This window comes from Rutilus rutilus (assembly GCF_951802725.1).
Source record: "Rutilus rutilus genome assembly, chromosome: 10".
NCBI lineage: Eukaryota > Metazoa > Chordata > Actinopteri > Cypriniformes > Leuciscidae > Rutilus > Rutilus rutilus.
This window is the reverse complement of record NC_140215.1, coordinates 20,579,715-20,607,231: the sequence shown is the minus strand read 5'-3', so window position 1 is coordinate 20,607,231 and position 27,517 is coordinate 20,579,715. Positions and strand designations below refer to the sequence as shown.

The 27,517-nt window shown below is 35.8% G+C and overlaps 4 protein-coding genes across 10 annotated transcripts in view; 2 read left to right on the top strand and 2 right to left on the bottom strand.

The window, feature by feature from the left end:
• lmo7a (LIM domain 7a) overlaps positions 1-10,028 on the bottom strand; it is a 55,886-nt gene extending 45,858 nt beyond the window's left edge. For 2 of the 5 annotated variants that reach the window (XM_084420514.1, XM_084420515.1), the window contains exons 1-2: positions 9,611-10,026; positions 3,566-3,636 (exon numbers count right to left, since the gene is read on the bottom strand). In XM_084420514.1, the coding sequence (XP_084276640.1) occupies positions 3,566-3,636; positions 9,611-9,679 (140 nt within the window). In that variant the 5' untranslated portion in view covers positions 9,680-10,026. Of the gene's footprint in view, positions 1-3,565; positions 3,637-9,610 lie in introns of all 5 variants that reach the window. The other 3 variants (XM_084420513.1, XM_084420516.1, XM_084420517.1) reach the window with 3 other exon arrangements.
• A 942-nt stretch (positions 10,029-10,970) lies between these two features.
• uchl3 (ubiquitin carboxyl-terminal esterase L3 (ubiquitin thiolesterase)) lies at positions 10,971-18,074 on the bottom strand. 2 transcript variants are annotated; one of them, XM_084420525.1, is made up of 9 exons: positions 17,911-18,074; positions 17,746-17,757; positions 17,269-17,397; positions 12,818-12,974; positions 12,607-12,692; positions 12,452-12,499; positions 11,796-11,871; positions 11,575-11,633; positions 10,971-11,461 (listed from the first exon to the last, which is right to left on the bottom strand). In XM_084420525.1, exons 1-9 carry the CDS (start codon positions 17,950-17,952, stop codon positions 11,378-11,380), a joined length of 693 nt encoding a protein of 230 aa, XP_084276651.1. In that variant the 5' UTR covers positions 17,953-18,074; the 3' UTR covers positions 10,971-11,377. The 2 variants fall into 2 exon arrangements, with proteins under 2 accessions (XP_084276651.1, XP_084276652.1); XM_084420526.1 differs by lacking the exons at positions 17,746-17,757; positions 17,911-18,074 and adding an exon at positions 17,679-17,702.
• A 117-nt stretch (positions 18,075-18,191) lies between these two features.
• sgo2 (shugoshin 2) lies at positions 18,192-23,319 on the top strand. Of its 2 annotated transcripts, none has more exons than XM_084420523.1 (8): positions 18,192-18,714; positions 18,815-18,895; positions 19,029-19,204; positions 19,478-19,555; positions 19,750-19,789; positions 19,984-21,897; positions 22,273-22,327; positions 22,457-23,319. In XM_084420523.1, the coding sequence occupies exons 1-8, from the start codon at positions 18,648-18,650 to the stop codon at positions 22,539-22,541; spliced, it is 2,496 nt and encodes an 831-aa protein (XP_084276649.1). In that variant the 5' UTR covers positions 18,192-18,647; the 3' UTR covers positions 22,542-23,319. The 2 variants fall into 2 exon arrangements, with proteins under 2 accessions (XP_084276649.1, XP_084276648.1); XM_084420522.1 differs by having other exon boundaries at positions 18,193-18,714; positions 22,222-22,327.
• A 324-nt stretch (positions 23,320-23,643) lies between these two features.
• Positions 23,644-26,944, top strand: c9h2orf80 (chromosome 9 C2orf80 homolog). The gene is made up of 8 exons (XM_084420527.1): positions 23,644-23,696; positions 23,844-23,925; positions 24,105-24,187; positions 24,290-24,380; positions 25,122-25,199; positions 26,266-26,353; positions 26,474-26,574; positions 26,733-26,944. Exons 1-8 carry the CDS (start codon positions 23,656-23,658, stop codon positions 26,799-26,801), a joined length of 633 nt encoding a protein of 210 aa, XP_084276653.1. The 5' UTR covers positions 23,644-23,655; the 3' UTR covers positions 26,802-26,944.
• The last annotated feature ends 573 nt before the right edge of the window (positions 26,945-27,517 follow it).

Here is a 27,517-nt window from a genome sequence, read left to right as displayed (position 1 = left end):
TTAAATGTAGGTACTCTTTATTCAAAAATTTGGGTTGAAATCTACCCAAACAAAGTGAGTGCAAATTGTTACCTCAATTTTATTGGGTAGATTCTATAGGTTTGTTTTTACAGTGTAGCTGTCCTTTTAAATGCTCTGCCATCCATGTTGTTTTCCTCTGCTGGGCTTACTAATGCTTCCTGGGATGGAAGAGTCCTGATTGTGACAGCGGGGTACAAATTATTTGTTTTAAAAATAGCTGCAAGGCATCATGCACGTTAAATTACATGCAGCTGGCATTAGATGCAAATTCCAAATGAAAGTTCAGGTAGTGTTAGTTTGCATCACATTTCAGCCAACAGGTAAAATATTGTTTCAGTGCATTATAGAAAAGTAGTTAAAGGGATAGCTCCAACAGGCTCACTGGAAAAATGTGCCTCTAACCACATTTTGCAACTTTTGGCAGATTTTTGATTAATAAAGACTTATTTTTACACGGTTCCTTGCACAATACTATGTTAAGACCTCCAACAATTTTACTATGCTGCATGATTTGTAAACTATACCATTTTGAGCTCCATATGTTTGGCTTTTATGATGTAAACTTGCTTGGTAACTTACCTGGTACTGCATTTCATTTGCAATGCAGAACGCACATGTATGAGTCCAGTAAAACATGAGTGATAAAAGAGCTCAAAGTCTTGTAGAAGCAGGCTAAATGGTTACTTCAGCAGAGTCTCGACGGTGATGCATTACAAGTAATGCGAGTTAAGTAATTAGATTACTTTTTTCAAGTAACTAGTAAAATAAAGGGGCGGTCACACTACACTTTTCGTTCAATTGACTTTCACTCATACGCATACGAATGCATCAGACCGCAAACGCAAGCTCATGAGAAAAGATTCGCATTTCACTGAGTTCCAAAGTTCAGTTCGAGTAGATTGTATATTTTGAATGCATTACTATTTGTTATTAGTTGAATTCATGTTTATAAAAAAGTCCAGTGTGACCGCAGCTTAACACATTACTTACAAGTTACAAGTAAATTACAAGTTACTTTTTCAAATAAGTATTGAAAGTTACTTTGTTTTCCCAAAGCCCAAATCTCCTGTCCCTATGTTTTAGAAATCGGGAGTAAGTGCAGAGGCGTTGTGTGTAAACATGATGGGTATTGTAGTTATAGACTGAATGTGAGCAGGCATTTACTCATCTCACTTGTACAAATAAAAGCAGATTTGTTATTCCTCAAAATTAATAAAAAGAGTGAAATGCATTGCAAACTAAGAATATTTTACAAAGCTGCAATAAATAAATAAATAAATAAATAAATAAATAAAGTTAAAAGGTATAGCGGAGGATTTTCCAGAATTTTAGAAAAGAACCGCCCTCTCCACTTTTTGAAAAAATGCACATGCGCAACACTCTACCTGCTCCCGAGAAGGAACGCCTATTAAACGTGTGCACGAGAGAGCATGCACGAGCCTAGTTCTCCTCGTGCACGCTCTGTTTACAAGTTGCTGTTGGCATGGCTCATACAAGCCTACTTTCCTTTACCTGTCGAGTAGAAACTTCGCGACTGAGGCATCAGTGGGAAGCCCAACCTGTGCTTTTAGCGCACGCCAGCGTGTGAAATATTCTCCCAAAAACACTCTGGTCTTGTTTCTTTCTTCAGAGGCCTTTCTCTTCTTGTCATACAATTCGTAGACACCTTTTCTCTTGCGACCCTCAGACATTTTGAAAAAACCCGGTGAGAACGGGCGAGCTTCAATAAAATGGCTGAAACCGTAGCTCACCACACACATACACCCGAAAGTGCGCATGCGCAGAAAGCGAAAACTACCTAGGGACGAGCACGTACGACGGCCTTACGTAAACATATCACCAGAATGATTGACAACTAGGAGGACCAATAGTCTTGATGATCCACCCGGAAAAAGAAAATCCTCCGCAATACCTTTAAATTACACAAATAAATGTATAAACCAATGCCTTTGCTATTGACCTTCGATGATCCAATTCAACCATACTAATAACCAAAATTACTTAACATTTGTGTTTCTTTTCCTTTTATTGCTGAAGTAAGAGTGTTGCAAATTCACGCCTGTAAAGGTAATTTCCTTCAGCCTGAGGCTTATCCATTTCACTTTTATCCATTTCACTTTTGGCCATTTGCCAAAAATATAACTTTTTAAAACTTTCTTATTAAAAAACAAACAGGCAAGCCTATCCCAGGTGAGAAAAAGTAATGCAAAATTAAAGTAACTTTAAAAAGTAACTAAGTTACTACTCCATAAAAAGTAACTAATGGCGCTTTTCCACTGCATGGTACGGTACGGCTCGGCTCATTTTGTGGCGCTTTTCCACTGCATGGTACGGCTCACTTTAAATGATACCACCTCTGTTGAGGTTCCAAGCATACTGTACCGATACTAAAATGCGACTGGTCAGACAGAACCAACGTCATTGGATTTGCAACACAAGACACCAAACCCGCTAGTTTTAAATAGTCAGCAACAGCCATCCAAGTATTATTTGTTCGCAATATTTAAAAAATTTATAATAATAAAAAAATAAATAAACTTGTAAAAAGAAATGGCTGAATTGTGGTGACTGGTCAGTAGACGAGGTGCAGACGTTCCTCTCGCTGGTAGCCGTGGAGCGGATCCAGCGCGAGCTGGATATTGTGACCAGGAATGAAAAAGTTTTGCATCAACTTTAACGAGCAGTCTATAATCCCACCCACTTTGAAGCGGTACTAAACTGCAGTGGAAAATCAAACCGAGCCGAGCCGAATCGTACCACGAAGTGGAAAAGCAAAGCGAGCCAAACCGTACCAAGCTGTGGAAAAGTGCCATTAGTAACGCAAGGCGTTACTTTTTTAGGAAGTAAATGCAATGCAATATTGTAACGCATTACTTTTAAAAGTAACTTTCCCCAACTCACATTTGCTTTTGTTAACACTATTGCTTAGGTTTAGAGTATGGTTTAGTTTAAGAGGTGTGTTTTTTATTATAATTGTTTTGTTTTTTTATACATATACATACATTTTTTTTTACTTTTTTTGTCCACACAATGAGTCAAAGGTCAGTGGTGTCCAAAATTCTAAATTCATTGTCATTGCTTAACATTATGACAAGCACCAATGAGGTTGTTTGCAAACATTTTTGCTCTGTTGATCATTCAAAGTAATTTTGATTCAGGAGACTTCATTTAAACCAGTTTACTTTTACCTTAATGTACTTTTGGAGCTCAAAACTTTTGGACCCCATTGACTTTAATAGTATGAGAAAAAAAACAGACTTTCTTCAAAATTGTCTTACTTTGTGTTCCATAGACGAAAGAAATCATACAGTGTTGGAACAACATGAGGGTGAGTAAATGAAGACTGAATGTTCTCTATTTGAATGAACTGTCCTTTAGGACTGTTTACATTATGTTTGTGGTGCACAAAAAGTGCAATGAATTTTAAAAACCATTACAAAATGATAGCCTAAGCCACAAAATTATAGCAGAATCCTTTTCATGGTTTAAGCAAGAAAACCATAGTAAAAAAAAAAGAAGTATAAATAAACATAGCTTTACTTACTCACACAACAGAAGTCCATTCTCCAGAGAACTCCGGAAATTACTGCTCCCAAACTTCTTCTTAGTGACTGCCTGCGAGACAAGGACAAACACAGGAAGCACTAAGAACCAGTGAGTGGGAAGGTAGGATGTCCAGGGAAAGGAGAGGAAAGTTGTTCTTCCGAGCTTTAAGTCCAAGCGTCTAGCGCACCAGTACAATAACACAGCCTCTTTTGGAGAATCGTGGGTTATTCAGTAATCAGAGCTGGAGCCCAGTGGCCAAACCACAGAGAACGAGAGCATCTGGAGGAATGTCACAGTTCTACACACAGCTTCATGCTTTTCCAATGATCTCAAACTACTCCTGCAGGATACAGAAGGCAGGCAGCCCATTGTTTTTGCTCACACACAGGGAAGCATTTATGTTGTGTTTATTCCCTCAGACTACACTGTTACAATGTGAGCCCTGTTGCTCCACACCTCATATAACATAATCTATGACTAAAGCCCTTTTTCCGATGCAAATGGTTTCAATTTCCAAGTTTAAACGCCAGTAAAAATATTTTACAGAGTTTAGCTTTCATGAGACAATGTCATTATGAGTAATACTTTAGGTATGTTTTATAATATGCTACTGGTATAACATTAAATTTAAGAAATTAACTACAAACAATCAGGCCAGACATACTGTATTGTAATATCTCCAAAACAGTCTTGTTGCAAAAACAAAGTGCAAAAGATATGAAATCTAGAGATGTCAATAAAGGGTAACCACTTATTGATGTCTGTTGTGTAGAACAGGACATTCTTAAGCTGCTTTTACTTGGCTGTCACTCAAAAACATGGCATGTATTCAGAGGGTGTGGAGGGCCTTACATGTAAAAGGACACTGGTTATGTTGAGATTAGCATTGACTGCGAGATTTGAACCGCAATTGTTCTCTTTTAAGAAGCAGAACTTCAAAGGACACTTTCTATGTCTGCTGAACAAAACAAGGACAGAAATAATGTATGGACAAATACTATGATCCTATAGTACTAGATCCAGTTACACTACAAGTTACAAACTAAAAGTAGATTATTTCAAAGGGAATTTTGTATTCCATGTAACACTGATCTAAATCTTTTAAAGCTTGAGAAAAAAATAACAAGATAATCTTATAATACAGCCAAAAAGTTATATATTGTCAGAATATTAAAGATCAATGTTTTTGGAATGAAATGTCAAATAGCTTCCTGTCCCCTTCATGTAGATTTATGTAACCATTACAAACCCTCACAGATATGGAGTGTAAAGAGACAAGAGGTTAATCATATATGAAGCACATTCACACAGCAGTAAACTGGAGCAGTAAACATCAGTGTTCAATGACATATGAAATCCTGACCCCTGCTGTTCCTGTCACTGTAATGTCCATAATGGCTTATTGTTTTTAAACAGATCTCTGTAGCAGGTGGATAACAATTTAAGAGCTTGAACAATACATGACCAGTTTTTTACATAACCAATAAAAAAAACTGAACAAAAATATGAACTATTAAATGATATACTAATTGTAAAAGGAAAAACAGAATTTATATAGCAAGAATCCATTCAATGGATCAAAAGTGACAGTAATCAAAGAATCCTGCAAAAAAGTATCACAATTTCCCCAAAAATATTAAACAGCACAACTGTTTTCGATGACGACGACGATGATGATGATAATAAATGTTTCTTGATCAGCATATTAGAATGATTTCTGAAGGATCATGTGACATCATGTGAGTGATGATGATGAAAATTCAGCTCTACCATCACAAGAATAAATTACATTTTGAAATATATTAAATATATACATTTAATAATATTTCCCAATATTATTGTTTTTACTGTATTTCTATAAATAAATAAAAAAACACAAATTTGAGATTCTCTAAAGAATTCTAATTAAACAGTCTCACATCCCTTACCTCCACACATGCACCTTTTCTACCTACAACAATCTACTCCAAAAAAGGAGTTATTACTACAAACTATTTTTCCTTCAAGCTCACATAATGTGATTACATACTAATTTAAATAGCAGGTTTTGATGATGCAAAACATTATTTTAATTCAGCTGCACTTTTGCACACAGCGATTGTTCATTCATTAAGGAGCAATGAGGCATTCCAAGTTGTTTGGACACACGGAATGTTGCACATCGTTAATTGTGCCAAAGTGCTTTAATCCCTTTGCCCAAGTAAAGTCTGCTGAGCAAGAAGGAATATTGGGAGAAAATGCTCAACACCACATCTCTAGGGTCATTTTAGGCTAAAAAGAACAATCAATTCAAATCTGTAAAACATGATTGAACAAAAATGAACTTATGTACAACTACAAATTTAAACTTCAAATTAGATGACCCTGATTTACCTAAACAATAATGGGTGAGATATTTAACAAAACTTCTATGTAATATGATTTCACTACAATAATGATTTAGCCACTGTGGCTAATGGCAACTTTCTACACTTAGACATACCAAGCAACTTCAGAAGGGTGGCTAATTTTAGGTTTGACTTTAACAAGCTGAGAACTACCCTGGAGAAAAAACAAGAATGTCTCTGCCCACAGACCGGGTGCAAGAATGAGCACATGTGACAAACTCCAGATCGTTCAGCTGACCATGACACCCTACACACTCACACACTCAAGACTCCAGCACTGCTCAGTGCGCCCTCACGCCTGACAACCCGTTAGTCATTCATATTGGACGCTAAGCGGCACATCCCCTTCCTTTGCAGGGGAGCAATCGGCTTGGGGCTGAAACTGCCCTGCCAAGGTCCACTGCCTGTGACAATGAACCAGTGTGCATTTGTTTGAGACTGATGTCACACTGAAAGCATTTAGATTCACCCCTCATGAATTAAGAACAATATTTGTTCAGTTACAGCCAGTGCTTTGGCCCTGCCATCTCCCGCTGAGAAGGGAATTCACAAGGATAGGAAAGTCCTAATCATTTGTTCCCCAGACTAAGTGGGTTCCAGAGGGTTTGGAAGAATAAACCCAGTAAAGCGTGTGCAAACTGTTGCAGGACTACTAGCTTTTCCACTGTGAGCTTGATGAAAAAATAAAATAGATCAGTTTTTTCTAAAAGGATAGTTCTAGCCAAAAATGAAAATGCTGTTCTCACCCTCATGTCGTTCCAAACCTGTATGTTTTTCTTTCTTTTGTGGAACATATTTTGAGAAATGTATCACTGTTTTATGCCCAGTGGAGGTCAATGGTCACCAAATTGGTTACCAATATTTTTCAAAATATCTTCTTTTGTGTAACGAAGAAAGTCGTACAAGTTTGGAACGACAGGGTGATTGATTGATTGGGGACATAATTTAAATTTTTGGGAGAACTATCCATTTAATGCATCACTGTTCGTGGAATAAGATACAAAAATGCATTGTCACGTCCTCTTAATCACATACCCAAAATTTGTTGGTGGTGGACAGGAAAATAATAATTAATAAATATAAAATATTTTATATATATATATATATATATATATAAAAAAATAATGAATAAAAAGTTGCATTCGTTTAATTAATCAATATTAGAGAATTATGTTATTTATACATTTCTTGAATAATATAATAATAAAAACCAAAGAGTATCTCCGTTTTGACCATGATATGAAGTGCAACAGGGTACTAGAAATGTTATTTATGAGTGTGACCTTTATAGACATTTAAAGAAAGTTTCATATAAAAGTAAAGAGTGATACATTAAAGTGATAGTTCACCCCAAAATGTGAATTCTGCCCTCATTTATTCACCCTCAGCGTTTGGTAAAAGTAAATGAAAACAGAAAATTCTCAAACTAACAGTAGGGATTCAATCTTCAGCTGGCTGGCAGGAGTCACGTGACCTGTCAGTGGCTGGTGGCAACTGGCAGTCTGATTCAGGCAGGTCATGTGACCTACTAGTGGCTGGCAAGTCAGCCTTGCCAAGTTTCAGCAACCATTGATTTTTTTGGGCATATTTTGTGTTTTGTATTCCTCCCTTTCTAGCTCTGGTGAATTACATTTATTTATTATTGTGCATCTCTTGATATGATTATGTTCTTTTACATGATTGGTGTTTTAGAGAATTTTATGGTCATTAAAATAATCAGATAGCCCTGGTTGATCACGACCGGCTACCGAGGTTGAGCTATAACACGTTCCCAATCACACTCGCTGCAAGTAAATATATTATTTTATAATTTATATGTATTCTTATGAATACATTAATTTACACAATCGACATGTTAGAGAGGTTGATCACAAATAAAGTGGTCAAATGTGGTCATATCACAAATAAAGTGGTCAAATATATATTTATTTATTATATATATATCCATATCTATATATATACACACTCGTAGCTCATCCACGGCTGGCTGGATTCAGCGGCCAGAGAAGCGTCAACCAACCAGGGCTATCTTTAAAACACCAATCATGTAAAGGAACATCATCATATCAACAGATGCACAAAAATAAATTAATATAATTCGCCAGAACTAGAGAGGGAGGAACACAAAACATAAAATCTGCCAAAAAATAAATCAATAAATGGTTGCTGAAACTTTTATTTATTTTATTGCATTTTAACAAGAACAAAACATAATTTACATACAAGAGTACATATAACCATACATGTCAGGAGTAAAGAAGAAAAATAAAAAAAATAAAAAAATAAAAATAAAAAAGGCATTTTACATAAAACATCTGTATCTGTCAAAGAGCTGTGTAGTTTTCCTAGCTTTTAGGTTTTTACTTTTGGATATTGTTTCTAAATATATTTTAACATCAATTTTAAAATGTTCAAAATCTGTTTTGTTTTTTTCCATTCCATTTGACTTTCTGAATATAGTAACGGGCAATTATAACAATTAAATCTAAAATAAACAAAAGATTTGTATCACGCTCAAATGAAAAACATTTTAACATAACATCAATTTCTTCGAAGTTAACAGGAGTCATAACTTTTCTTTGCAAGTAATTACTGAGTTCTTTCCAAAACATTTGGGTCTTGGGACAATCCCAAAATAGATGGTTGATAGTCTCAGGGGAAATTTTACAAAAAGCACAAATATCTTCGATGTTCACTTTAAAACGCTGTACCACAAGTGACTTAACTGGGTAAACTCGATGGAAAATTTTATACGAAACCGCTTTCACTTTGTTTGCGATGCAATACTTATGAGGTGTCATCCAAACTTTACTCCAATCAATACGTTTTTTTAAATAAAGAATTCCAGCGAGTAGTAACAAGTATACATTTAGATTGAAGCAGGGAATGCAGAAGTAGTATTATTACATCCAAAACTTGTGAAATCCTTGCCCTGCAACTTAATACAATAAGTAAATTCTTCTACTGTTGTTTGTAGAGAATAATTATTATGACCTTCTAATAATCTCAAAATTTCCTTGGGAATTGCATGTAAAACCAAAAATATTAGACAGGATCAACTGAAAAGTTATAAATATGAACAAACTCAGTATAACTGTATAAAACACCATCCTTTTTGATCAGCTGTGTAACCCAAATAATTCCCTTTTCAAACCAATTCTCAAAAAAGATTGATTTGTTTCTAACCCTTATGGTTGCTGAAATTTGCCAAGGCTAACCGCCAGCCACCAGCAGATCACGTGACCTGCCAGAATCGGACTGCCAGCTGCCACCAGCCCCTGACAGGTCACGTGACTCCTGCCAATCTTCAGCCAGCTGAAGATTGAAACCCCACTCCAAACTAATCATAAACAAACAGACACGAATGTCTGATTTAGTAACCTATTCACCATCAGGTTTTTGGAGATACTTTTGTATACTTACATTTCGCATGCAACACCATATGTTATTTTTAGTCAGCTTTTCATAAATTCTAATCATTGTTAAAGGCGATTTCAACAGGTGTGTCTGGGTATAATTCAACATGAGTAAATGAATATATTCAGTGTTTTATCGTTTTAGTTACCTCATAATTTGGCAGTGTCAAGTGTCATTTTCCTGAACTATATTTATTTAAATGAGAGCACGGCACGTGTAAAAGTGAGAACAGTTCTTACCTCAATCCATCTCTGTGCTTCTGAATAAGCAGCCTCATAACCCACTGCAGACTGCACTCGCCACTCCATCACCGGTCTTAAGTGGTGAAGCTGTAAGGAAACAGGCGTCTACAATCCAAGAGCCAAGACGCGAGAGTTCTGTTCTACGGTACCGCGTCGCGTGAATATTTTTAATACTAACGTTACCTGCTTTCTTAAAAAGAAAAAAGAAGTCAGCCGCTGAAACGCTTTTCTTATTCGACTACTGTCAGTTTCAAAACTATCACTCTATGCTATCGAACGTCAACGACCGTAAAGGACGCAGGATAAACTCTTAAATCTCCCCTTGTTCTTTTAGCTACTCCAGAGAAACTTTAGAGTTGTGTTGTGTACTTTATACGCCCCCTAGTGCGTCAGGATACACCTAAACTACCGTCAGGTTACGTTACAGGTGCCAAACTAGGACAAAGAAAACACTAGAGAAAAAAACAAAAACATAAAAACTAATGTCTAAGATTTAGTTAAACACATTTACAAGTAGGCCTACAGAGTAAAAATATTTAAAGATCAGAGGTGCATAGCATATAAATAAAAATGGTAAATTGTATCTAATTTAAGCTGAGGATGCATGGCGACTTTTAATCACTTAAATACAAGTTTTGATTCAATATTTCTCATGACAATATAGGCTACAATTGAAATACTTTTAGCTTATGTTCATCATTTTGATTTTTAAAGTTTAAGTAGGCTACATACTAGTTAATATGCAAATAAGGGATTAATTTCAGTCAGTTAGTCATTCTGACTAAATTGCAATTAACAAATAACAAAATTGTCATTACGTGAGAAGACAGATCTTCCAGAAACACTGGACATATCAGCATTTATTTTGTAATAATAACCAGCTGACCGTACATTACAGCTTATTTCAAGGGTATTTGTCAAATAATTCGCAAATAAATCATCACAGCTATGTAGGAAACAAAGGTCTCTTGAATTTCCATGGACAAGTCATTATTCAAACACGTGACCACTGAATGTGGTATGAAAACAATGAATTTGTCTTAAATATAATTAAACCTTACATTCAAATATAAATCTGAATCAATTATTGTGGTAAACATTTTAATTATTTTTTTAGATAACATTGCTGTTTTGAAGGGGAAAAAGTATGGATGTAAAAACAAAAGATAGAAATGAATCATTGCTCGAGTATTCACGGAGCGAACTGTTGTCACTCATAATACAGCAATGAGGCCAACATGATGAAAACACTGGACATTTGTTCTTTATTCTTTTAGTTTTAACTCATGTTTTGCTGTATTCTTGAGAAAACTGTATTTAGAAGTAGAACATATGTAGTGAAACACTGCCATCGGTCTAACACTTCTGTGAGAACAGTACATTTATTTTTGTCAAAATATGTGTACATATTCATCATGAGAACTTTTATTTTAAATGGCTTCTTTTCTGGCAGAAAAACAACGCCCTTAGGTCAATTTGTATCATTAACAGAGAATGCATTTCATATCATTTTGAAGAAATGAACACAAAGTATTTTAGTCAGAGTGTCAACATTCAGATACAAAATAATTTTTTATGTGCATGTACATTTCTTGATATTGGCTAATTCTCATTTGCTTCTCATTTGCCTTGTGGTCAAAACTTTCAACAAACTTTTATTTTAATCAGTCAAAATGGAACTTATACTGTATAAATGCTAAAGTTTTAAAGTATTCAGCACTTCTGAATGATTGGCAGTTTTTCTTTCAGGTAAAATAAGAACATTTATGCTTTGGAAAGAGCCACCACAGTGAAGCGGAGCTCCTGGGGATCACGTGCCATAAACTTCTTGCAGACCTCTGCAGAATCCTGTGGATCAAACACAATTTAAACAATGCCTACAAACAAAAACAAGTTCCAAATATACAACCTTGTCAGAGAGAGTCTATACGTCTATAGAAAGTCAATGACAAACATCAGACCTCAAGAAATGTGTCGTCTGTGGTTTTCCCATGAACAATTGGAAAAGGTTTACGTCCATCTGAAACACATGAACAAAACATTAACACCTGTAATACTTATGTATAAAAATATGAAGTATATTTCTTTAAATAGGTGTTGATACTGTTAATCTTTACATTCTGTTTGCAGAAGTGACAAGCACCTAAAACAAAATGACAAAAATACATTAAAATGTACCTACCCAGTTCATATAAAAATCCCTCAACGTTTACAAAGGCAATGAAATGCAAATCCACTTTTTCATCTAAACCTGGAGCCTATAAAAGGTGAGCAGAACAAATAAGTTAGCAGGTTAGATTTTTTGGAGTAGCAACAAGACATAAAAGCAGAACTGAGATCCAACACAAAGAGAATGCTAAAGGCATCAAGAGTCAGAGAAAACAATAAGGTCATTAAGAATTAGGAAAGTCATCTCAGTCCTTTGAAAAGCCGTGAAACCAGATTGGAAGGGCTCTTAAAGGTTATACTGTAGGTGACTGCAGCAAACAAATTTGGTTGTGCAATTTCAGACACATTTAAAGTGGGTCTCTTACATGTAAGACAGCAGCAATTTTCAAGTTCAAAGGAACAAAGGCAAAAACAAGAGATTTATTCATGGGAGATGAGGACAGTGATAAGCTGTTATAAGGTTGTCTGTTTTTAAAAAGAAACAAGGACTAACGCTTCAATATTTCCAATATAGTATGCATTTCAAAATGTCTGCAAGTACAACAAAAGAAATACATAACATAGAACATTCAGCAATGGGATACAACTTCAAAATGTGTGTAGATACTTGGTACTGTTTTGAATGCTGTATTAACACCTAATCAACAACTATATTTAGCAAATACCAACCTCTGTTTGTCCTTCCTGAGCGCTTGACTCATGTGTTACTCGGATACTCTGAAAACAGAAAAATATCAGAGGTTTGCTGAAAACAGTCAGAAGTTTTTTAAACTTCCAAAAACAGTTCCAGTTGCAAGCTGCTGCACTGAAATACACATTATCACCTCATCTTTTTCAAGGAAAGCTGCCTTTTCTTCTGGGCTCATCTTTGTAGACTGCAGTAAAAATGCCTTAAGGGGTGAATTCGGCTCTGTAAAAGAAGAATTTCATTAACATACCATAAACAAATATATTAAACATACAAATGAACTGACTAATAATATACTTTTCAAAATAAGGGAAATCATTCTGAAAATGAGCAACTCATATACATACCAAACTCCAGATGCCTTTGATTGTTTGCCACGGCATGAATCAGCCCTATTGTACCACAAGCATTGCCGATGGTTTGTTTCATGAAGTACACATCTGAGGACACCTCTTGTCCTTGTGCCTTAATTTTTGCCTCCTCTTCCTGTCTAAAGGTTTCATACTGCATTGAGGAAAATAATTATATTACTAAAATAAATCTACAGTAAATATGTTGTAAAAAATAACAATAAAAAAAGAATGACAAAGATGCTTCATTCTACTGACTGATTATGAATATAGCCTTTTTTAATGCTTTGCCAAAGAAATAATCGGAATACACTGTATTTTTTAATGTTTTAAATGTCGTATGTTTTTATTGTTTCAGCATGTTCATTAAAGGTGCTCTAAGCGATGTTGGGTGACGTCACTTCTTGTTGACGTTCAAAGTATTGTCAAACAAAACGGAGGCTAGCTTGACCCTCCCTCCTCCTCATCCCGTCCCTTCCCTTCCGTGCTTCCTGAAACAGTCATGAACCATTTAGAAAAACCAAACTGGATTTACCCACCTGTCCAGCAAAAACAGAGCCACCTGAATTTCAGATTGGAAGCCCTTCTGTTTCTCGCCACCTTTTGAACGCTTTTCCGATGTAAATTCAAGACTTCTCCTTTTCCCTATTCTTTGTTATTTGTTCATCGGAACGTCATCTCTTTGGTCGTGTGTCGGCCATATCAAAATTCTCAAGAATATAAAATTTTAACGTTAGTCGTTTGTCGTGGACATCTCTCCTCTAGCTAACTTCCCTCTTCATGCTTCTCTCTCCTCCACTCCCCACACCCCCCTTCATGTGCACGCACACTAACCCCCCAACCCCAAATCATTCTTGTCGGTTATTGGCTGGAACACTGTTTGTTATGTTTCGTGACCAAGGCTGGGCCAGTTTGTTTTTGTTGCCGTTTGTGGAGCCTGGGCTGTCTACAGAGGCCGCGTTTTTTTACAGTGTGTTCAGTGGACAGGCAGCTAGCAGATAGTAAGGAGATGTTTGCTGTATGTGACAAAAAATGTTTTGGCCTAAAAAACGTGTGACATCGCTTAGTCTTAATCTCCCATTTCCATCAATATAGTCATAACCTTAAACCCTGATGATCGATGATGTGACTTGTTTAACATGATCAACCCAGTTATTTTTGTATGATCAACTCTAGAAGTATTCCTTCATTCAAAAAACATAAGTTGATCTAAGACTGGAGATTGCATAGGAAAGTAAATAGGGATGCCACAATTCTCAATATAATATTGAACCGTTCGGTACGACATCCACGGTTCAATATGCGCTTGTGAATTGCGGTTTTTCGATTTAAATAATTTATGTGCGTTTTATTTCTCTCCGAATTGACTGTTTGTGTGTGCCTGTAAGTCTATGAGCTGAGATGAGGAAACTCCTCCCTGCGAGTAAATATTCAATCACTATGCTCTAAAGTTAGGGGGCGATTAACCATCATTCCACACTTTAACATGGCAAGCGGCGGTGAAGTGAGGCTACAGTATGAGGAAGCGCCGGCGTCTTTCAAATCCGTGGTGTGGGGAAATTTCGGTTTTGCCGTTGAGTATAATGCAGAGGAAGAAAAAACGGTAAACAAAAAAAATTACTGTGTGCAAGCATTGTTTTACACGTGTAGCCTACTCAAACGGAAACACTTCCAACATGACTGCACATCTGCGGCGCAATCACCCAGCAATATCACTGTCTGAAGGCAGGATAGCAGAGCAGGTAATAAAGTCCTCCAAAAAACAACAGTCCCTCACTGAATCCTTCCAGTATACATACAGCATATGTTGCATATTTGTACATGGGCTACCAGCAGCTGTGAGATGTCAGTGTTAATTTTATATTATACAATACACTAGGAACTAGTGGACTTTACTCAGCTTTTAAGTAAAATAAAGGAGTATTGCAATAAATCGTCTATTGCCTAAGCATAGAATAAAAAATAAATAAAAAAACACATATGTCAAGCCATCAGAACCGAATTGAACCGAAATCCGTGGTTAAAAAACCGAGGTATGCATTGAACCGTGAGCTAACTGTATTGTTGCATCCCTAAAAGTAAAGTAAGTGGGTGAAAGCAATGGTACATTGTTTAATTTATATCATCTTTACTCTTAATCTGGTCTAGTATAGCCTACCCTTGTTTAGTTCTAATTAATGCTCTTTAATGTGATGGGTGTTCTTTTATTTCTTTAATACATAGGTGTTCAGATTCTGCCGTTTTCGACATGTTACACATATAAGCATGTAAGCATGATAAATGCTTTTCATCATACAAGATTAATGTTGGGAAAATTAAATTGGTAGATTAAGTGCTCTATTTGTGATCAATTGTCCTTTTGTTGAATAAATCACAAAACATCCCTGCTGTGTGCACTGCCATTGATAGAGGGTCAAGTGAAAGTTGATTTACGCTAAGCCATTTGAAGCTTCTGCCTTTCAAACGAGCCACAGACCTCATTTAAATATTGAGTGAGAAACAGAAATCCAATCGGTTATCCAGATACAGAGGCCACTTAATGTGAACAAATGAAAACACGCCTTGTCCTGATTGGCTAATGATCCAATCCGCATGATCAGATCACGGTGATCGCATGTTAATGCCTCATGTAAACACAGCCATTGTTTGTCTGAAGATGACGACCAACAACAAACTCTTGCTTGTATATACTATTTTTTTGTTCTTCCTTGTCGTTCCTTCGTCATCTTCGCTTATTTTTTTATGAAGATTTATTTTGCTTCGCTTCAGCTATGATAGAGACATCCACTCTTGCATTGTGTAGGCCACTTGTTATTTGTAGGCGGAGCGATGAAGGGAGGGGTGTGTTTGTTTGGGTTAATTTCAAAGACCAACAGTGTTTCTCAGAAATCACTTACTGCGCCGTTAATACAAATTACTTGTAATAGCTTGCAGTTTTGTCTTATTTCTTCATTTACTGCCTAAGTAACTTTGTTAGATAGTATTGTTAATTAACGTTTGTGCATGTTTGTATGAGAGCCAGGTTTGTATAACAAATACAATTTGTCACATGTTTTGTCATGCTGAAACCTAACTGCCCAAGTCACTAACACTAATTACATAACCACAAAGATTAGACAGATTATCGCTTTAAACCAACAAAAAAGGTGCTCAAATCATGAATATCATTAGACATTTGGTACAGCAAATTCAGTTATTTTGTTTATTTTGGGTCATAATAAAGAGAACAAATTACTAAAAATCATGATGAGACTGCTCGGTTACATTTCATGCAGGTCAAGTCTTTACCAGATTCATATTTTATATATATACATACACACACACACACACATAAGAGATGCACCAATGTATCGGCCAACAATCGGTATCGGCCGATAAAATCAACTATTTTCATGATCAGCCATCGGCCGATTGTTTAAAAACTGTCAATCAAAAGGGTGCGGTAAAACATGACCGACTGCAACTCACACTGTGTGTGAAGAAAATCTCTTGTGTTGAATTTAAGGCAAGTTAATGTGACAATAACGCATTAACAGCTACATAAAAGCAGACTCTATTTGACCCTATGAACCCGCAGGGTTGCCAGATCTGCAGTTTTTCCCTATACTAAACATTATTTGTAGCGCGCCTCTCACCCAATAAATCGCAAATAACTCAGTGCTTTGTTACTTCTAAAAAGAAACAAACGCTTGACGCTCCTAAATGTGACGTGACGGATCGCTGTAGCGCCTCAGTTCAAGCAGCAGTCTATTTTTCAAATTTAAAACAAATTATATCTAGAAAAACATGCATGAATATCAGAAGGAAAGTTGAAAGTTACAGTACAACTTACCGAAATCCGTTTCATGTCTCATGTAATCACTCAAACAGTGTTTCAACCGTGGAAAGATGTCAATAAAACTTACTTGTGAAGCTTGAAACTTGCTTGTGAACAATATCACTTAATGTTGCATTAACCTCAGGAAAGTCATTCGTTTGTTAGTTAGCCAATTTTAAAAAAAAAATTAAATAGAGAGGAGCTTATTTACTGTTAATTATATATGTATGTTTGAATACAGTTGCCATTATGAAAACTATTAATGTGTAACTGAGTTGTATACAAACATTTCAGCTTTTATTTGAGTGTAAATATTATATCTGGAAATAGCAGTTGAATAGCTCTGTTGTTCATTTTAACTTATAATATTATAGTGTACCAAATGAGAAAGTTCTCTGTATAGTTTGCAGCATTATTTGGGAGAGATTTTTTATCCATAAGAAAAAACAAACTATCAGTATTGGCTGAGAAATTTCATATCAGTGCATCTCTAACGTACATACATACATATAAAGGGAAAGAGCGGATGCCAGACACAACCATATCCGTCATTTACAAACAGACAACTAACTATAAACACAGAGCTTGTTTACGGACATGGAGTCTATATGAGTGTAAAGTACAGTCATACCTTCTCTGTTATAGGGAAGAGCAAAAGTACAGCGCACACAGGCCTTGGCACCAAACTGAGAACTTCGGGCTCCAGACCATACACATCCCCAAACTGCCAGGTGGGTACCAAGCCAAGCTGCCGTAAAAACTTAACAAAAGTATAACACAACACGTAGATTAAATACAAATCATATAAGACTAGTAAAGAGGTTTGAAGTGTATGAACATACATAGACACCAAGGGCCTACACAATCCAAAAGCATTTCTATTTAAACATGTGAATAATAAACTAATGTGGAACATAAAATACATTTTACATTAGTACAAATGCAATAAAGTTACAAACAATATACCAAGCGCGGTATTATTGATAAGCATAATAAATCAAAGTTGATAATTAGCTTTATCACAAGCGTGCTTTAATAAACCTGATTCATTCATTTGGCACAAGTTTTGAATCCTAGACACACCCAGAGAGTCGAGACATCTACTCACTTGGTTCATAACCTGTAAAGCAGACACAGAACACAAAACAGTATCATATAAAATATGATGTAAAAGACATAAGCTGCAGCTTACCGTTCCAGCTAAAATGAACCCACGAACGATATAAAATTAAATGCACGGCGAAGGATCGTGAGATCGGGGAGAAATTCATACCTCTGGGTTAGCTTCCAGTGGTAACCAGCGCTGGCCCTCCATCTCAGATTAAGCCCCGTCTGATATCCTAAATATAAAAAGATGATATTGCTTCCACGAGCAATGGTGTGGACGCTTTGACAGCTGAGGAGGAAGTTCAATGGAATATGTGCGCGCGCGTGGCGTGACGCGTGCGTGTGTGAATTCAGCGACTGGCCTAATGTCCCATCGGAAATGCAGGCTTTAATTTCAAAATAAAAGTCAGAGTTACCATAGACACGATATTTTATATTAGGGACAACGTGCCTTTATGCGGCATCATTCGTGTAGTAGTATCACGAAGATCTTTGATAGTCTCACCACGCGTACAGTTTTCTGTTAAAGTCGATATTGTGGTTAAACCTTTATTCTGAAATCTTCTCTTTTTGTGCTTTGTAATTATTTTATTCTTTACTTGCTTCATCTTATTCTTTCATAAGGCTACTCTAGTTTTATCTTAGGGATATTATGACCTTTTTCAGGTCCGTCAGAGAGGTTTTGGTTAGCTGGTTTGTTCCTGCGTGACAGCCTACAGCTGGTTTGTTGTAGGCTATCACGCAACAGATTTAACTTAGTCCAGTGGGTGGCGGTATTTACTCAACAGTTGATTCTATAAACTGCGAGCGAAGAAGAATTCTAAAATTCCGCGGCAATGTTTGGTTTTAAATTTGTATAAACCGGTTTAATTTGTATGCGCAGTAGTTGTTATCCGAATAGAAATGCATTATAACAATAATAAAGATAAACCACATCAAGCCTCGAGTTTGTCGTCGTCTTTTATTGCTGGTGAGTAACGTTAGTCAGAATATAGCAGTAGCATCATATTCTTAACGGCTGTGTTTTATTCCGACATTGTAACTTATAATCACTCATGCCTTTTCTACAGCCCCCAATGATAAAAAGGAAAACATACGACTGGGCAAACAGACGTCTGTATACGCAGCCAAGATAAAGACGAAAATACACAGTAAGAAATACCCAGAAGTGCCAAACAGGTTAATCTGTTTGCAGTAGGCTAACAGTTACTTGTGCTCTTTTATAAGTTGACCGATGACCATAACCTTTATCATGGCAATGACGATAATAATAATGTTTTCCAGATACCTCATCATTCTTCAAGTTCTCTTTGAAAAGCAACAACAAGGCTCTGGCCCTGGCTCTGGTTGCTCAGAAGAAGAAGAGCAGGGAGCTGGAGGAAGAGGTGGTGCGGCTGAGGAAAGATGCGCAGACCACTAATTTCGATCTTGCTTATCAGCGTCATAAAAGCAAACAATTGGTGAGACCGTTAGAGTGAAGTCTGGTTATATGGAATTTAATTATTCTGGCACGAAGGTTTGTTTTTGTAGGTTACTATCTAAATTTAGGCATTCGTATTACCTTAAGCCTTGGTTCCCTGACTCATATACTTGTACAGGCACAAAGTCTGACTCGTAAATCACATTGAGCTTGTACTGTACTTTAAAAACACTTTAAAGAACATGCATAACTTATTGTTATTATTATTTACAATAGATGTACATAGTTAATGTAGTTTCTTTTCTTTCCCTAGTTTTCCATTATACGAGAGTTTTATGACTCTTCTCTTAACTGGATGACAAAGGCTGTTGACATTTTTTGTAATGATGAGGTAAGTCAATATAATTTTCTAATAATTAAGTTATATGGCTATTTTTCTTGTTGTTAATAATAATCAGAATGATATGAACGATGCTATGATCATTATTATTTTAAAGACTTCAGCCAAGCTTTGTTGATTGTTCACAAATAGCTAATTGTTAAATTATTGTTGTTCATTAATAATAATTAATATTATTTTTAAAGGTTCCAAACAGTATGGACACTGAACACAACACCAGTAAAGGTATGAGAAGACAGTGTAAGCTGTTCATTGTATACAAGTTTCCTTAAGAATGTCAGTCAAGCTTAATTTTGAAAGTATATTCAAGTTTGAATGATTGGCATTGTTAGAAAAGTTATGAATTTTAAATGTATCTCGATGCAATATATGTTGATGCTGTTATTATAATTTTAATTAGCTATTTATTTTTTTTTCAGACCAATTGTTTGAAATGGAAAAAAAGGTTGAGAATTTGCCAGCGGGTCCGTTGTGTCCACAGCAGGGCAATGTTGTGTCTGTACCAGTGGGTACAGCTATGGTTAAAGAACCTACAGCCTGTGATGTTCTCAGCCAAGAGAGAAACAGTCCAGCACAGCAAAACACCCTATATGACTCTGAAATGGAGATGACTGTTAATGACAGTGCTGCTGAAATTGTAACAGTTGACACAAATGCAAGAAGAACCTCTAGAGTTACAGAAGAACATCAGGAAAAGAAGGATTTGTGTCTTCCAGGAGAAGGTAGTGAGCGTGTATCTGCAGAGGAAGACTTACCAATTGAATTTAGTAGGTCAGATTATACATCAGCTGTGCCAAAAGAGTTGACCACTGTGACACAGCAGTGCTCTCCCACTGTTCAGAGCGAGGTGGTGAATGAGCATGAAACGGAATCAATAACCGCACGCAGGAAGACTCACGTCACCTCTCGTTGCACTAAAAGTAGCAGGCGCACATGTAAACAGAAAGAACCAAACCCAGATCCAAGGAAAACGTACCTTATCTCCCAAGATCCTTCTAATGACATTTTTAATGATTGTTTCAGTGATCTTGAGCTTCGGAATTCTGAAAAAAGAAAGACAATTTCTTTAGATGGAAATATTTCAAGTAAAGCTGCTAAAAACAAAGCAAAAGAATCTCATGCTACCCAGGAACCCAGGAGAACATGTATAGTTCCAGACGAGCTAAGACCTCAGAAGAGCAGGAGGACCAAAGTCTCATCCCTTATGATGGATCACAGTGCATCGTATGTGCATGAAAATGTTGAGTCTGCTGGTACTGTATGGCCAGAAACTGCTGGTACTGACGTGCATGCAAGTGAGAGTGCAGTTCAAGTTAAAAAACATAAAAACAAAACTCTGGCACAAAAAAACAGAGGAACATTTGTGATACAGCCAAGTCAATCATTCAACAGTTCAGAAGGATCACAGGAGGTATCACCAGGAACCCAAATGACAGCTCAAGATATTGGTTTAGATACTACTGCACAACAGCACAAGGAGCCTGAGCATGTTTCTCATGAGCTATTGAAGGAAAACACCCATCATCCAGAATGTACACAAGATGTGCATATCAGCCTTGTACAGGAAGCCTCTGAATTTCCATCATCAGTTCCCGTTAAAGCTAAGAAACACAGAAAAGAGGGGGCAAATAAAATAAAAAAATGGAATGCTGCAGGAAAAGAAAAATCCAAAGCATTAACAAAGAAACAAAACAGTTGTGCTGTGAGTATGGATAAAAATGTGTTGACTGAAAGGCAAGATGTGATTGATCTTCAAAATGGAGCAGGATGCAGGTCTTTGTCTAATACTTTACAACTACCAGGGATATCTCATTGCTCAGAGGAGGACATCAGGGATGAACATAATGCAGAAACCCCTGAAATATGCTGCCCTTCCTCTGTTGACAAGCTTGATCAGGCTGACCATATCAATATGGATGCTCTTAACATAGATCTGGACCAAACCAACAAAGCTCATGAGAGCAGGTGCAGGAAAACCTATGTAATTTCATCTTCTCATGAATCTCTAAATAAAGAAATGACTGACAGTGGTGCTTCCAGCAGAACATCATCTTCTGAACATCATCTTCTCACAAATGAAATGGATGATGTTTCACGTGCCATGAACTCGAGCATGTTTAGCTTAGAAAAATATAATGTGACTTCAGACCGTTTTAGTGAACACACAAAAGACATTCAGCTCACAGAGGAGAGGCCTCCATGGGAGACTATAGATGGTTACGCTGAAACGCTCTCAGTCGAAAGCTCTGCCCACAGCCCTCAACCAGAGGCCCGCTCTCAAACTATGAACATTTACCAGGACCAGGACTCAGAACTGAGACACCAAGCTCCAGGTAATCCTTATGTGTTGGTCAAACTCAGTTCCTGGAGGGCTACAGCCCTGCAGAGTTTAGCTTCAACCCTAATTAAACACACCTGATCAGCTAATCAAGTCCTTCAGGCTCATTTGAAAACTGCAAGGGTGTGTGTGTTGAAGCAGGGTTGGAACAAAACCTCTGTAGGGCTGTGGCCCTCCAGGAACTGAGTTTGACACCTGTGGTTTAAATGCTTTGTCAATTATTGTATTTTGCAAAGGTGAATCAAATAATACTTTGTTTTCATTTCACATATTTGTCTTATGTTTGTTTATATTTTATACGTTTTTATTCTGTGAACAGAAGATAGCAGGGTTATGAAGAGTCTAACAAATACAGACGTTAACTCTTTAGGGAGAACACGAAGAAGAGCAGCACCAGTCTCCTACAAAGAGCCAACTCTCAATTGGTGAGTCACACTTGAATACTATAATGATATAAAATATATTATGATTTATTTCTGCCTTGATATAGAATCTGTAATAAGTTTGGATAACTTTTGTATTTTCTTTCATTGATTTATTTATTTGTTTTGCAGCAAAATGAGGCGTGGGGACAAATACTCTGACACAAAATTCTTAAACTCTCCGGTGTTCAAAGATAAGAAGAAGAAACAAACTTAGAAGTGAATTTCCCATTGATTGATTTCAGTCTTTTATTTAACTTAATTTTTTTGTTATTTTGTTTTACTTTTTTATGCAATTAATTTGTTTAATGGATTGATCTTAAAGTAAGCATTTTAATGACAGCTGTTAATTAGCCTTCAGATCTCAGCATAGTTTCATTCTTGTGCATTTAGGCGATTTCGTTTTGAATTTTAAATGATATTTATTTCTGTGGTTAATAAAGAAAACCTGCTCTATTTGCTGTTTATTATTAACTTGATTCTGCTTTCCAACCCTAAGTTGTGTTCCTACTGATCATATGGAAGTAATCTCTAATCTCTTTCCTAACTCATTTTATATATACATGAATGTTGTATCTGTGTTATGTAACTGAGCACTGGCCGACAGTGTTAAAGTGATTAAAGGACTGAATGAATTATTTAGAGGACTGTTCACATGAGAGGACTACAATTCTGAGATCGAGTAGGAGTGTCTGTTCAACCAGTTTATACTGTCTGGAAGCTTCTGATATAGGCATCTTATTGTGCTATCAGGAAGTGTTAGTTTTAGGTAAGTTAAGGTGTTTTCTTAGTTTACAACCATTTTTTATGTGTGTTTTATATGTATCAGTCTTTTTGCATCAAGGCATAAGTAGATGCATTACATTAAAATGTAATTGGTTTATATTCATGGACTGTTTCTTATTTCATTAGTAACAATTTTTTGCAAATGTTAGTCTTACCGGATGCCTCAGGTAACCTAACACAAGTCTGTTAGATAACCTGTCAAATTTTCGTCTCACTTTTCCTGTTCATTGGAAACTAAAGTTTGCAGTTTGCTTCCTGTGTTTAGTGTTGCCCCTGGCAGAGGATTAAGTACTATTTGTTTCTTGTAAAGCACTTTGTACTGTTGGTTTTAATAGTTCTTTATAAATAAAGATTATTATTATTATTATTATTATTATTAATAATATTATAGGTAAAGTTGAACTCGTCTTTTTTTTTCTTTTTTTAACCCATAATGTTAATTCTTTTTAGTTTTCCTAGCATTACTGTTATAATGGAATTTCAACTATTTTTCCAGACTGAATTTTGGCATAAAGAATTAAGTGTCTGAACTGAGGGTCTACAACATGGAGGCCAAGCGATTGAAGAGGGATGTTAAAACTTTGCTGTAAGTAGTATGAAATAAATTGATTCACTGATGTGTATCAGGATAAATAGGATCATAAATTGTACTTGCGTAAGGACACACATTTAGAACAAATCTTAAAACTTTTAACTGCTGCTGAAAATGTATATATATTTTAACATCTTTTAGTGGTGAATATATTGGACTGCGACTCAGAGAAAATGGTTTTGATCCAAAAGGGAAAAGCACTTTTACAATGTTAGATGATTTGGTAAGTGGTCAATATTAAAACAACAGTTTAATTTCAAAGGTTATATTGTTCTATTGAGATGAATATTTAGTTGTGAGTTGATGTTTTTATGTTATAATCATACATGTTATGAAAAAAAACAAGCTTCATCTAGCTTTGGGCTTGTATTGCTAAATATGCATCTTTACACATTCATATAGGCCCATTATGATTTGGCTATAAGTGTGGCTTTGTGGTGGCTCAATAAAGATGATGAGAAGAATTTAGTTGAGAACAACTACATGTGAGTAATTTATATAACTGGAATTTGTGTATGTTTAATAGTTTCATGCTATTTTTGCAGTGTTTGCATAAAATCACATTAGACCATGCTATGTCTTTGTAGAGGAATTGGCAGTTTACGACATATTAGCCAGTACCCTAATCGTCTGGAAAGAGAAGCAATGATCCTTTCTTCCTTTGCTGGAATGCTTCTGGTAAGGTTCAGAAGAGAATATAATTTGCCGGTTGCTATGTAATTACAAAGCTGACAAAATAATAAATAAATAAATATACAAAGAAATGTAAAAAACTAAAATACAGTATTTATATTTTTATTTCCTTATTTATGTATAGCTGTAATCATATAATTCAACACCCATTGCAAATCAGGATTATTGGCAAAATGTACAGACTTTCAGCAACTGAAATAGCTCAACACAAATGTTTCAAGTGGTTTCCCCAAATTCAACTGAAAATGCAACGTGGTTTGCAATGGGGGATGAAAACTTTCTGTTACAACTATAATTGTGTTTTTTTCCACATTTACTCTTTTATTTATTTATTTATTTATACATTTATTTTCACATTTATTTATACATTTCTTTGAGGTAAAACGCCCTCCTCATTAGCATACAGACAGCCTAGAGCTCAGAATGGCAGTGCTGAAGTTTTGAGGCACAGTGACACCTTGTGGTGTGACCAAACGATATATAAATGTAGATATAAATATATAAATGAAAAACTAAATACATTTGGAAAAAATACAATTATACATAAATAAGGAAATAAAAGTATATGTGTATATATATATATATATATATATATATTTTTTTTTTTTACATTTCTATGTATATTTATTTATGTATTTATTTATTATTTTGTCAGCTTTTGAATTCCAGAGGTTTTCAACAGCAATTCTGTTTTTGACAAGTTGTATCATGTCCTCTCATTTTCAGAACAGCTTACCTATAGAAGACATTCTGTCTCTGTACAGTTGCAAACCATCTGCATCTTACCCTCATGATCACGATAAGGTATTTGAGAGTATTTATTATTTGAGAGTGTTTGTCACACGAGTGAGCAGATGTCATGCAGGATAAAAATTGAAGGGATATACATGGGGGCCTATACCATGGAGCCAGTTTAGGTGGCTAGCCAGGTATGTTTCAGTTTAGTTTGTGCCAACACTGGGTTTTAGGCACCATGAAAGTGGTTTGGCTTTTAGCAGTGTTCATCGCCATAGTAACTTGCACGGCTAACCTGGTCCGGGGCAGATTATGCTCCAGGTGAGAGATCTCATACCAAAACTGGATCAAAATCAGCTGTGAGCAAAATAAGTTTCTACTCCAAATTAAAGGTCACTACATAGCAACTTATTTTTAAAGACAAAATCGTCTGGCTTTTAGCAATGCTTATAATAATAATTGTGTATGATTTAGATATTATTTATGTAATTATTATACACTTAATCCATTACACATGAACAATTTTAGTTGATCGACTATTATTATGCCCTTAGTTTAAATGATTATAAACATATAAAGGTAAAATAAATAAGCTTTAGAATCAACAGATAAAGGACCCACTAGAGGGCCTCAACAAACATAAAAGAGGGCTGCAGGATGACTTAAAATGAACACAATTTTTCATTTATATTTTTAAAATGTATTTATTTATTTATAGTTGTATGTATTAATCTAACTGCATTACTAAACATTTTATAAAAATTGTAAATAAAAACAGTAATAGTTAATGATAAAAAAGCAACAACTTTTCTTGATAAATATAGTCTTCTGAAATTACCAACTGAAACATGATAAAAAATTATATATCAGTTTATGTTAATAAAAAAAGCTTGAAAACGAGCAGCCTTGTCATAATGACAGCAAACATACCAAAATCTATATTTGATCATACAGTATATGGAGGGCCTTCAAATTGAGACAGGTTGAGAGGCGCTACTTTATACCGTCCAGACATACAGTACAGTGTCATGAAAAGGTATTCCAGAATCCCTCTTTAATTGCTTTAACTGAAGAGTTTCATGTCATCAAATTTCAGCATAGTTTTAAAATGATTTCAATGTCTTTTCCTCAACAGGGCAACATTGTTCACCCATTGTCCCTCTCTTATCATCCATTTGCAATGCTTAGTTCATTCAAAGCAGTAGAGCGCTCAAGAAAACACAGTATGTGACCTTTTACATATTTTAATAAAAACATTGTTAATGCATAAATTGAAAGTGATCACTAAAATAGAACACAATGTTTTGTAGATTGTTTATCATTGCCTTTTACCTCTTTACCAGCCCAGGTGCTGAAACGCTGGATCAGAGAACACAGTAAGCAGAAAGTCTCTCCAGTAACAGAGACACTCGAGTCCTCCTCCTCTTCCAGCTCCTCATTTAGTGTGAGTGTAAGTCTGCTTTTCCTCAGATACATTCTACAGCAATCTGTTATACTATACACTCAGTAAAATAACAATGCACTCAGAAAGTTGAAAATTACTGCCATCATGTGCTCAGATTATGTACTGTAATTGTTGCACCTGTCTTTTGACGAAAACAGGACAGTGAGGACTCTTTAAAAGATGAAACCGCTCACTATGAGGGCTTGCGAGAATCTCTGCAGGACTGAAAACAGCAGCTGTCCAACAAGCAAATATTCATTTGCATGGTTTATTAAACACCGCTATGATTACACATTTAACATCCTTGCAGGTGTTTCCTGGTTTGTCTTTGTTGTTAAAATATTGGTTATTTCCCAAGACTTTGGGAATAATAAAGAGAGGAGATTAATTTAGAATAATCTATTTTATAAATACCAAGATGACTTGTTTTACTGACTTTCTTAATATATGTCCAACATGTCACACATTATCTTTAAGAAATAGAAGGTGTGTATAATTATTTTGCCCATGCATTCTCATTTTATAGTACATGTGAATGAAGATGCAATGTTAAATATGCTGTAATCAATAAAGTTATTGAACTACTTCTTAACTCAGTAACCCGTGGTACATTGCAGATGTATTTCGTTCTGTTGATGCATTCCATGTCATAAGCAATAATTCCATCACATAAAGCATCTCATTAGTGCCTGGATCAAAAGAGAGGAGGGCAGCTTAGGTCAGTAATTTGCCAGGTAGGAATTTTGATTTGATGAATCAGGGCTTTTAAATCTATGGATAGGATTAAGAGGTAAGCAGCACCATCAGAGTGACAAATCCCAGTCATTGTGAGGACAAATAAAGTTTGATCCACCATGTTGATGGAGGTTTATAAAGCAGACCTCATGCCCTAGTTTGTTTGACTGTTTCTCTTGTTTAGGACTGTTTCCTGAGGTTCACATCA